This window comes from Convolutriloba macropyga, unplaced genomic scaffold, assembly GCF_964194025.1.
Source record: "Convolutriloba macropyga unplaced genomic scaffold, txConMacr16.3 SCAFFOLD_554, whole genome shotgun sequence".
Taxonomy (NCBI): Eukaryota; Metazoa; Xenacoelomorpha; order Acoela; family Convolutidae; genus Convolutriloba; species Convolutriloba macropyga.
In genome coordinates this window covers 40297-52694 of record NW_027452583.1, presented here as the reverse complement: position 1 = coordinate 52694, position 12398 = coordinate 40297, and the positions used below count along the sequence as shown (strand labels likewise).

At 34.9% G+C, this 12398-nt stretch overlaps 1 protein-coding gene across 1 annotated transcript in view; it reads right to left on the bottom strand.

Moving 5' to 3' along the window:
- Positions 1-11464, bottom strand: part of LOC142357636 (uncharacterized) — a 63249-nt gene extending 51785 nt beyond the window's left edge. The window contains exons 1-6 of the mRNA XM_075409184.1: positions 11176-11464; positions 5141-5167; positions 4828-4944; positions 4612-4671; positions 3685-3870; positions 3071-3322 (exon numbers count right to left, since the gene is read on the bottom strand). Coding sequence (XP_075265299.1) covers positions 3071-3322; positions 3685-3870; positions 4612-4671; positions 4828-4944; positions 5141-5167; positions 11176-11464 — 931 coding nt within the window. The remainder of the gene's footprint in view (positions 1-3070; positions 3323-3684; positions 3871-4611; positions 4672-4827; positions 4945-5140; positions 5168-11175) is intronic.
- Positions 11465-12398: the final 934 nt, after the last annotated feature.

Here is a 12398-nt window from a genome sequence, read left to right as displayed (position 1 = left end):
GTTCCCTATCCTGTTATCGAAATGCAGCTACCGGAGATTTTAACTGCATCAAAAGACAAATTCCACGAATCTTGGAAAACACGAGCAGAACTTTGTCACGATCTAGCGTTTCCAGACCTAGAAGAACTGTACGCTACAGATCACCTTAATTTCAGGTTAGTGACAAAAATCATCGAAGAACATGGAAACGCACTTACTGACCTGAATTCAATCAAAAAGGACATGGAAAAGACTCTCGCCCTGCACAAGTATGCACCAAGTCAATCGTAATTATCAAGGCAGAAACGATTGCTCCCCTCCTTTTAGCGGGTGGAGACGCTACAGTTCCTGGCGCTGGAGTCTGACTAAGCACCAAAATCGGATGTGCCATCAAAGGAATTTTTGGTAATTATACAGAGTTTTCCAGGAGTGAAAAGGAAAATATCCGAAAAGGCATTCAGAGAATCAGAGAAATTCAGGATGGGTTCCAACAACTGACGACATCATCTAACAAAAAGTTATTTTGTCGGAAAACAACTGATTTCATTGAATGCAGTGACAAAACGCCTAACAGAACTTCAAAAACTCAACTCACAAAAAACTGAGGCAGAGTTTGATAGCATCAAAAAGGAGATGAAGGGTCTAACAAATTGCGTTCAAGGTCTACAACTGTCAGGGAAGGAAAACCTACAGTTCAGTGAATCTCTTGCCTGGTTGCTGATGCTGCAAACAGAAAAAAAAGAACTTCAGGACAGCAACTTATACATTCCGCTCAACTTTGTTGACGGCGTTCATGACAATGACTATTGAGTTTCTTCCTATCTCGCTTGGCCCAAGTGAAGACCTAGAGAAAGTCCTTGTCTCTGTTCAACGATCATTGGGAAATGACGACCAAATTTTGAGCTTGGCAATACCAATAAACAAATTTCTCACGTACTATGAGTCAAAATTGCTGCGTGAAGTCACAACCAGTGATCTCGGACTAGTTTTCAAAATGGCAATACCATTAGCATCACGGGAGACTGTTCTAGAAGTTTACGAAGCAATCTTACTGCCTATGCCACAGTCAGAGTCCGACAACAATCTGGCCATACTGTGGCGGACGGAATCAAAATAAATTGGAATCTCAAAACACAAATCCAAAATAGCTCTACTTAATGATGAGGATCAGAATCAATGCATTGGATCAATTAATTATGCTATCTGCGATCAAGCGTTTCCCATGCTGAAAAAAGGAAGCAGTTGTCTCGCAACTTTATTTGTATATCATGACTCGAACACAGCTTTCCAATATTGCGATATTGATTTTCAGGCTCTACCAGTTCAAGAGAAAGCAATCAATATTGGGTATAGCCGCTGGCTAATGCTAGCAGCGTCCTCCAACTACCAACTCATTAAGTCGAACCACAGTGACTCGAACCCTCTCAACAGTATTATTTTTCAAGGTTGCAAGGCATGCAGTATATCATTGAAATGTGGAGAACAAGTTGAGGGACCAAGCTTCTTGATGAAAAGCGACGCAAAATCTTGTGCGAATATGCCTTCATTGCGAATTGATGTGAAGCCGCCCGCAGCTATTGATCACTTATTCAAAGCGCTACCACCCTGCGCAACTTAGTGAACTACGATAATTCAAAACCGGCTAAGGAGGAACTCGTCTCAAACTTTCGCTTGGAGGTGATGAAAAATTCCGACATGCCAAAAAGTGATATTGAATTGAAGCAAATTGCTCAATCTCTCATAACGAAACTGCAACAACTTAAGCCAATTTACGAGCAGCAGTTCGCGAGCATGATAAACTGGCAAATGTCAGTAAAAATTAGAATAATCAGTTTTATAATGAACGTTCTCCTGCATACTGCAATATCTTATTGGGTTAAACTTCGAGCAAAGTACATAGAATGAATCCTTCAGAGTTAAAGAAAATAGACGCGAGATTAGATCTCGTCTTGCTGTTGCAGTCAGCGAAAGTGACTATGAATTTCTACGAGCGAACCCAGAGCATCCTCTTATGAGGATAACTGGTGTTTTTCCAATCGATGGATCAGAGTATTCAGCTGCGCAAGCGTCTGCACCTGACTCGGCCGAACTGGAAAACACAGCTGCGTTCAAAAAACTGCGGAAGAATATTCAAAGACTCAATCCTTCCAAAAATGGAAGAAAAAATCAGAATAAAAATAATTATTTACAATAGAAACTACAATAACTGCTACGAAAAAATAATTTCTCAAAGGGAAACAGAAAAATCAAATCACTTGACTTCCCATTATCCTAGTTTATTGCTAATTGTGTGTTTCAAAGCAGATTTTGCTGAATTTCAAAGCAGTTTTTGCTGTATCTGAAATGACTACATATAACTACAGCCTCTCATTTTCCCTTTAATTCCCATAGAACAATTGCAACCCCTTTGAAATTTGGTAGCAGTTGGTATTCAAGATTGAAAATTTTTAAGTTTTTGTAAACTGAAAAAGAAAATGCTAAAGTGTAAAGAAAATAGCTTGATAAATTGTAAGTTTGGGAGTGTGAAGTGGTTGAAAAATGTTTAATCTAACAACGTATATTAAATTTAAATTTTCAATTCAGTGTTGATACCAAAAGAGAGCGGAACTTTTAATCTTATTCAATATAAAAGAATTATAAAAAAAAACATCTGACACCGATGATACCAACTTTGTAAGTGTGTGTTTAGATTTGCTTCAGAGGTGCTTCTTTTCGTTTAAAGTGGTAGTGTCATATATTGCATATAAGAAAGTATTATACCAGAGGAGAGCCAATCCGTACAGTGAATAATAGCGATTGTGAAAAATATGAGCAGTGAAAAATAGTTGAGAATAAGAAACAGTTGAAAAAGGGGATGGAATTAAAAGATGCTTGAACACTCTGCTTTTACCCAAAAATCCACCCAAAGAAAGAAAGAGAAAAGGAATAGATTTACCTGCAAAAATAAGGGATATAATAGATTGAAAGAGCATTTTGCGAAATTTTAATTGATGACTCGATTGGAATTCCTGAAAATTTAGCCCATTGAGATCATCTAACGGTACAGTTATAAATAATTACTTTAAACCAATTATACTATAAGAATTGTTACCTTTGGTTCCCACAATCAGAAGCTCACAGAGGCCAAAAGAACGTATGATTTGTGGTTCGTTGCCAGAGTTGAGCAACATTGGAGCTGTGATCTCTATTGGTGTTTTAACAGAGACTTTAGTTCCAATGGCACCACAGTGCGCATAATTCCACCCTGGTGTTCCTCTCAGCACATGGCTACTACTGCCGGTTAGCTTTTTTCCACTCAACTCATCTTCAACCATAATTTCAATGTAGGGCGACTTCAGCAGAGCTACAAAACAAAAAACCAAACCTACAAATAATAAAAACCAAAAAATTTGTCGACAATATTAAATATGATTGTCAGTTATAAATGTTGTAGATTTTCATAGCATTAGAACCTTGATTCATATTTTTGCTAAGATTCATATCTTGCTAGATTCTCTAAAAATCTGGCATGTTTTTAATCAATTTTACGATTGAAAAATAGGGCTTGGTCGGCTTTTAGCTAAAATGCCAAAGAATTAGCTCCGTTTTGCAATGCTGCTCGAATTTTAACTCTTAAAAGGGGCCAAAGATATCACTTCATAGAAATAGTTGAGATTGCAATTTTATAATTGAATGATTACATGTTACATTAAAATAACAAACAACCTGAGAGGTTACCACGGCTGTTGAACAATCCAACCGCCTGGATCAAATGTCGCTCTTTTAGAGCAAGGTCCATAGTATGTATCAAAGCGTCTGAGGAGTTGACAGTCATGTGAACACATCGCTCAATGTTGAAATCTTCCTTGTCATCCAGAGTATTCAGATCAAACAGAGATAACAGCTCGCCTTCTATATAAGCTCAAATTTGTTTTAGATATTTTGAGAAGACTTTAAGAAAAAAGGCAATTGAGGTGGCTGATCATAGAATGCATAGGTGGCGAATCATACGTTAAATATTAAGATCTCATTAAGTTGGTCATTTGGATATAAAGAAAGAAGAGCTTTATATGTATCAATCAACGGCTTGGATCAGGTGAACCCCAGTCCCGAGCTTCTCCCCGCTTTCAATCAACAGAGAACTCCATAATTGGATATCTTTTATAGTATATGGTTCCATTCAAACGTACTGAACGCGTTTCACTTTCTTTGATACAAGAGTTTAATGTTGTCTGTAGGAATCTAATACGGTCTTGGGTATGATGTCCAATACCTCAAATATGTTAATCCGCGGACAACACACGCACTATTACAAATGTATTTAGCAATATTAGATCGCTATATATGCTATTACTAAAAACAAAGAAGTGTGCGACTATTGATAGTAACGGGTAGTTAAAAAGCAAGTCAAGCTATGGTATCTAGTATTTTGAAACATTTTATTTGCTCACATTAACGTCAATGATTTTTTTCTTGGTCGGTCTAATATTAATTCAATTCACTCTCGACTGAGGCCCTGAAATGCACCAGACTGATTAGAAATTGAAATGGTTAAGGGTGGAAAAATTTTTGGCGAAAAACTTAAAAACATTAAAACTCATAATTTTCATAGATTTGTTTCACAAATAGTTTAAAAAAATGGACGGGAATTACCTATCTTCAGGTTGTCGGATAGCTTCACGCGAGAAGAGTCGATGTTTATTCGTCCATAGCCTAAAGAGCCAACGAAACTTCAAGTTACTTTTATATTTTTATATTTTTGAGGCAGAAAATTGATATTGACGCTCAATTTAACTTTGTGTGAAACTTATTAGAAAACTTAATTAATTTTTGTTGTTCAAAAAATTTCAAACGAGCTCTACATTTCACCTGTGCAGTAAAGACCGTCTCCCCACAAGTGGCTCTGGCATTCACAGAATGTTGTCTGGCCATCGAAAGAGCAGTTTGCAAGCTCATGACAGGGATATGGATCACTCAAACAAGGATCTGAAAACAATCAATTGTAACTTACTTCAAGGAGTTGAGCAAACTATTAGTGGGAGTAATAACAAGTGTCTGTCTTGAGCAGCGCTTCTCAATTCTCTGCAGATCAGTCTTTAGATAGCACAAATTGATGTGTCTCTCTTTAAAAATCTGTCAAAATGATAGTTTTTTGGAAATAGCAATTAAGAACTATACTCACTTGGCAGGGGTTTCGGAACCAAGTCCGCTGAAACAAGCATTTGTCTTAAATTGAGGTTTATTATTTCTATGTAGGCCAACTGTTGTTGCCTTATTTGTCTTCATTATCTGCTCGATAGTCTATCAAATTCTCGCGAAAGGTTTACATGGCGCAACAGTTAATTTAAGATTCAGCTCAACCAAAAACTCATCAAAAAGCTTAAAAATCGTCTCATTATTTCAATTCAGCATAAAATAGAGAACTACATTGAATGAATTATGAAATAAGGTTTCGCCCTATTTCACAAGTCTAGCAAGATATCTTGCAAGTTTCTACCAGTAAAAAAAAATGCTTTTTAAATCATGCTTTCCAACGAGCTAAATAAACGAATCAAACTAAAAGCATACGAGAACAAAATAAGCTAAATAAGGTGAATTTTTGCTTTCCGCTTCAAATGCCAAAACCGGACATTTGAAAACAAAATTTATCTGTTTGGTGACTGAATTGGAGAAGAGTGGCAAAACAATTTGTCAGGTTTAAAAAATTTTTGGCGTTAAAATTGGGCTTCAATGCAAAACTCAGGAAGGGAGAATATAAAATAACCCGAGAAGCAGTTCAGACTATCAATAACTCGCTTGCGATGCGGGGCCTTCGAGGAAAAAATGAGATGTATTTACTTTTCTCAGGGAAAGATTGTTTTCATTTTACGTTTTTGGTGGCATAATATTTAATAATTTTGGTTCCTGTGTAATCGCAGCGGAACAGCATTAGGCTACTGCGGCCTGTTCTCAGTTGCGCTGTTTTCTTATTATAGCCCACATTTCAGACTGTCCTTTTTATGAGCAGCATTACTCTTTTTTCGGTGACTATGGCCACTTTTTTGCGTCTGAAACTCACTCTCACGAGGTACCATCATTGCAGCCAACATTGGTCAGGCTATGGTCAACCTGAAGCTATGGTTAAGTAAGAGCTCATCCTTACACAGACAGCTTCACGGAGGCAGGGGATTGAACTCTCAATCATTGCCATGTGAATCACACATCTTACCTCTCGGCTATCTAGTATTATGATATAAAATGTATACCAAACGAAATCAAAAAAATATGCATTAGTGGTTAATGAAAATTTTGAAGTCCAAATTGAACTGTATCAATGTTCGTCCGTGACAATTGGACTTGACTAATTAGACCAGTAGCAAAAGTTTTAATATAAAAAATGTATCCCAAATAAAATCAAAAAATATGCAAACTTTAGCGCACTTTGTATATATTATAAAACAAAAAATTGAAAAAAAGTAATAAGCTAAAAAATGAACTGAACCGTGTATGCTTGAAGTTTTTGTATCATTTATGTATTTTTGTTGTATTGTATTCCTATTCCACTCTTCATTATATGTTTACATTGTTTCAATTCATAGTTTATTAATTATAGTTCATTACATTGCAAATGATGCAACCGATCAATTAAACTAAAACAAAACTGTCTACGTTATATCTCTCCATGTCTTTTATTTGGGGTCTGTGGACGACAGTGACAAAAAGGAGGCTCGGCGACATGTATGTGTTAATATTGTTCTAACCCCGCTGATCCCTAATTCGGCTTAATTGTCTACCAGATGAGGATGGGATAGGAAACTTTTAAAAATTCAAGAATTTTTCGAAAATAACTAGTGTACGAATAAAAATTGTGTCTAACTGAAATCACTCTGTGGACTTAAAGTTGTAGAAAGTCAAGGAGTTTTGCAAATATAAATAATAAGAGACATGACGAATAACAAAATGAAAAAACAGCAACAAACATTAATAACAACCAAAACTCGATGTCTATCTGTATAAATTTAATGACAAAGTCCAAATAGCGACCGATAAAACCTAAACTAAACAAAATAACTGTTTTGAGTCTAGGTAACACGTAAACAAAAAACGACAAAAGCGCTAAAGTAATCAATACGCTCATATATTTTGTAAGCAATTGGTTCCAAAGTAAAGCAAGTAACTAAAACACTTAAATAGGAACTGAATTCTCTAAAATTGATCGTAGAACGATGAATCATGACACCATACGACAAAACATTGAGACCTGTCATTGCTACAAAGATTTTCATATGATTTGAAGAAATTATCAAGTACATATACAAACAAAAACTAAAATCAATTTTGCGAAAAAACGGTGTCTAAGCCCTTAAAAACATGACCTACTCCCTAAGTTTTAAAAAATCTTTGGTTGCGCGTTTTTGAGAGCCAATACATGGCTATGTGACCACCCATTAATGAGACCAAGCAAAAAGTGGACAAGAAAAGAGCAAAGTCAAATGCAACGTTTAGTTTTATTCGAAACAATTAATTTAAAGCTTATGAAAAATGATGAGCTATAAATTGAAACAAAAAATCAGTTTTATTTTTTTCCCCAAAGCAAAATCATTGAGACCATTTGTATTCAGAACATGTTCTAAGTTTACAAAAAAGTCAAATACAGACAAAAGCAAGAAAAATCTGTTGCAAGAATGCGTTTCGTAGGCATTAAGACCATTTAGAATTCATTTAAACCTATAGATTAAGTTTGGCCTTCGTTTTATGTCAGCAACTTATTTGACCTGTGAGATGTTTTTTAATTAATTAAATTTGAGTTCATTAAAACGATCAACAAAAAATAACTTTTTTAAACAGGTCCAAAAAAATCCTCCAGATGAAGCCCTTGAGAGCTGTTTGTTATCAGAAAAAGTCAAATACAGACAAATATATATAAAAAAAGCAAACTTTCGAAAAATCGGTGTCAAACCTGATATGAACCATCAGTTCGCTGAAAACTTTAGATTTCATCATTTATGCCTTCTGCTGACGCCATTATTGAGATAAGTGACCTGTAATTACCAAATACTGGTAATGAAAAAAACGCAAATAAAAAAAAGAAAACGCAGAGTTAAGAAATAAAGAGTTTTTCCGATAAAAAACTGGTTTTATCCAAATTTGACTTCCTTCGAGACAGAGCAAATGATATATGACTTCTTTTTATTAGAACTGGGTAATAAAAACACAAGTAAAAACGAAAAGTTCAAAGCTAAAAAATCTTTTTGTTTTTAAAAAATTAATTTGAAACTCATGAAAATCTAACAACTGTAAATTGAATCATCTAATATTTTTACTTTTTTCACCCACAAAAACCACTGGGACCTGGAACAAATCAGAATTGGTCATACGTTTAAAAAAAGAACTTTAAATTCCGCCAAAAATCATAAATCAGTTTAATTTTTTTTTTTTTTGAAAAACCGTTATCCAAGCTATTAAAAATCAAATTATTTCTCTAAAACAAAAAAGTCTCCAATTGTGTCTCAGTTCCACGTCAAAAAGCGATGTGTGACCTGTGATTCATGAGACTAGGTAACAAGGAGGCAAAGAATAGTTTTTTGAATAATTTATCTTTGAAATCATGCCAACCGTTGGCTAATAACTAAAATCAGTATATAGGCTCATATGTTCCTTCATAACAAGAACTGACACCCCTAAAACCTCTCTTTTTTCATAAATCCTCATACAACTACAATAAGAAACGCAATTGAAAACAATATTCAAATAAGTTTTTTTTTAATTTTTCTAGAAAACCGTCACGAAGCCGTTAAAAGCATTATCTATCTATCTTACCATAATTAGAAAACTATAAATTCAATTGCGTCTTTCTGTTGAACATCAAAAAAATGATAATTGTCCTATTGATAATTTTAGAAAGTGACAAACCGGAGAAAAAGAACCTGAAAAATTGGCGATTACTCAAAAAAAAATTTTTTTTTTTTGTGAAATCATTAATTTTGATACCAGAAAACTTTTATATAAAGCGTAAAGCCACCATAGAAGAAAAATTTCAATTAAGCTGAAGATCTGTTCTGTTTTTTATTGAAATGTAGCCTCAAGTTGACTTAAAATAGGTGAAAAATAGTGGCAGAGCCCTATTATCTCTTTTTCTTATTTTGAAAACAAGTGAATTTTAAATTCAAACTGACCAAAAAAATTCCAAAAAAACCTTTAAAACATAACTGATAATTGTTTATGAAACCCATTAGACCTGTCAACAAGGAGTCTTGATATGTATTGTTCTGTTCTGTATTGAACATAAAAATTTATAAATTTTTTTTTGAAAATGAGAGCAATAAAAAAATCTTTTTTTATTCCATATACTACACTGGACGGGCTTTCTGATGATACCACTCACAGCTCTCTACGACGAATATATCAATCGGCCAAAATTGACTGAACAAAAAACCATATGAGTATATAGTTCCTCCTCCCACTAAAGTGGGTCAGAACAATAAACTATTTCAGAATTGTCCAAAGATGGGATTTTCTGTCGCATTTTAACTCGAATGTTGTTTTCAACCAAGTGGGGAAAAAGACAGTTTAGCTGATATCCAGGCTTATTAACAAAGATCTCCACGCCATCAATGTTTCATCAGTTGCTAAAAAACACTTTTAGCTAAAGTTTTGAACAAGAAATTTGCCGCTTCTCCGTGTAAACAAGTTCATTTGGCCTAAAACTGGTTTACTTAAATCATTTGTGAAATAATTATGGTATTTTTGAGACCCCTAAATTTATCGCGAGTAGATATCAGTAAATGGTCTTTTAAACCGACAGTTAACACTCCGAGGGTTTTTTATGATTCTGGCTAATTATTTTGTTGTTGAAATCTATCGTGGTAAACAGTGATGAGGCGAATTTATTTACTTGCCGGAGAAGCTGATTAAAAAGTATTTTTTTTACAATTATAGTATCAATTTTCCTGGACATTTAAATTCTTGTCAATTCGAAACAAAATTCCTGTCACTGAAGTGAAAGGATACGGGCTTATTATTTTCAGATATGTCCGTCGCTATACTAATCGCGTATAAAGAAGACAATTAGCAGTTTTATAATTACTATATCAGGGCAGAGAAGACCACTTAATCTCCGAATTGAGCTTGGAGTACGAAAAAATTACGTTTTAGGCAAATTGAAGAGATTTTTTTTCAAAAAATTAGAAAGATCGTGAACACTGGTTACTTTATCCGTGAGCTCGAGTGATGAAATTCAAATTTTTTATCACTGTGTTCCACAAGCTGACGCATTGATTTTTATCCTTGACAAAAGTTCAAAAATGTAAATTGAAAATCTGTTTCGACAACGTTGTCCAGGATAGGCCTCAAAAGTCTCAAATTTCCAAAACATACTAATTGTAACGTAATGTAAAGAAAATTGATACCGTATTTATTTCCTTATTTGTTCTATTGCTATTCGAAATAAATTTTCCGATGTTCCTTTTTGTTAAATCAACATGAACAAAAACTGTCTAATTTGAGATCTAGAGAGTAGCGGCCTTTGATTAAATCGTCTTATTTCGACAAAATTGACCTCTGTATCAGACCACCACTGACCAAAAGAACCTGTGATCAGACTAGTTCCAGGCGGTTGCCGGGATCTTCGTGCACTGTTGGGCCGACCAGTTTCAGACCCTAGTTCAGACTGTTGTGCTCTCGAAATCATCTCTCATCAGACTTACATAATTGTTAATCATATGACCAGTAAATTGCCTTTATGTATACTATATGCTTTTATATGTCAGTTTTAGCGATGCATATTGCTTATTGGTAGTCTTTTTTTCCGATAGGACATAAGATATGATGGAATTTTTGTACTAATTACTATCCTGCTTTTTGCCGTTTCGGTAAATCAGCGTACCTGTAAATAAGAAGATTGGACAGCAACGATATAGTAATAATTTTTTCGTGCGCTCGTATCAGTCTCTGATCATCGCCTTTCGCGCGTTCAAAATAGTCTCTGATCAGATTTTTTTCTGTTATAAGCCAAAAATGATCAGCCATTCCTGCGCTCGAAACCTGCAATGATAAGACTTTCGTGCGTTTGAAAACTTTTTTCGGACCATGTCACCTAGCGCACACGATGAGCATGTGTGTTACCGATTTGTGGTCTGATCGTAGATCACTTTGATGTTGACATCTCAACGTGGGTGAGCTCGGTTCAGATTAGAACAAAAAATCATTTATCAAAAAAACTAAAGCAAATGTTATTACGATGTACGCTGTACTGGTATTGTGACTGTTTAGGAGCCCATGAGTAGTCGTGAAGGGGATGTTGGAACTGTTGTTGTTGTTTGTTCAGAAGATAGCAAGTACACTTTCCACTGATCAAGTCATACTTGTTGATGTGATTATTATAGTGATGAGTGCCAATGGACCATTTGCACAGGTGAGTACATTGTTGTATGCTTCTAGTGAAAGCAACCACTTCCATGTCTTCTTCTCTGAGGGGATTGTGTAACTCCACATCTCTGTCTGTTCCATTGAAGATCAGTCGACTCATTTCTAACTCCGTTGTTTTCACATGATTAATTGTTGTGTTTTTAGGGGGAGATGTAGAAGATTGGGTCAAATAAAAATCAGGATACATCTCAATTGGGTCCAGAAAATCTTCAGACGCTAAAGGGGTAGGCACGTCAACTTGTTCATTTCCGGCAAATAAATTGGAGAACAGTACGTAAAAAATTGCTAATTTTTGCAACAAATCTTTCATTTTGTCAGCTGATATAAAAGGCAGCAGCACACATTCAAGTGGAGATTTTTGACAGTCCATAAAATTGCCAATATTTCCAGCACGTCATGAAAAGAAGTAATCATTATTTGTAATCGTTCGTTATATTTAAAATAGACCAAGCTACCGCTCCCTTGTTTGCGTTCAATTATTTGGAAAACATTTTCACCTGATTTTATTTTGTTTTTACCACCTCTATGCGTTCTGCTATAATTACGAGCAAGTACTCTCTTAATTTTAATCTTCAATCGTGAAAACTTGCTGTCGTGATTTTGAGTTTTGTGCCTCTCTTCTATTATTAATATACTCATTTACTGCTAAACAAAAACAAACAGTGAAACAAAATGAAGACGACGGTTTACTGAACGCTTCATAAATTTCTAATCGTTTTTGGATTCAAAATGGCAGTACGGAAATAATTAAAAAGTTGGGCATTTTGACAGTCGAAAATTTTTATCAATATCTATACTTGAGTTACCTGAGCTAATAAATGCAAACTAAATCAAAAGGCAAGGTTTGCTCTCCGGAAAAACTATTCAGCGTCATGCTAAAAACGACAGGCGGAAAGAGAACGGAATTTTTGAGCGATTTACAAAAATGTTTTCAAGGTTTTAATTTTAAAAAAAATTAAAAAGATTGAACCCGTAGTCACCACTCAGCGTATTTCAGTACTGATCCATTACAAAAGCAGTATATCGATGAAACC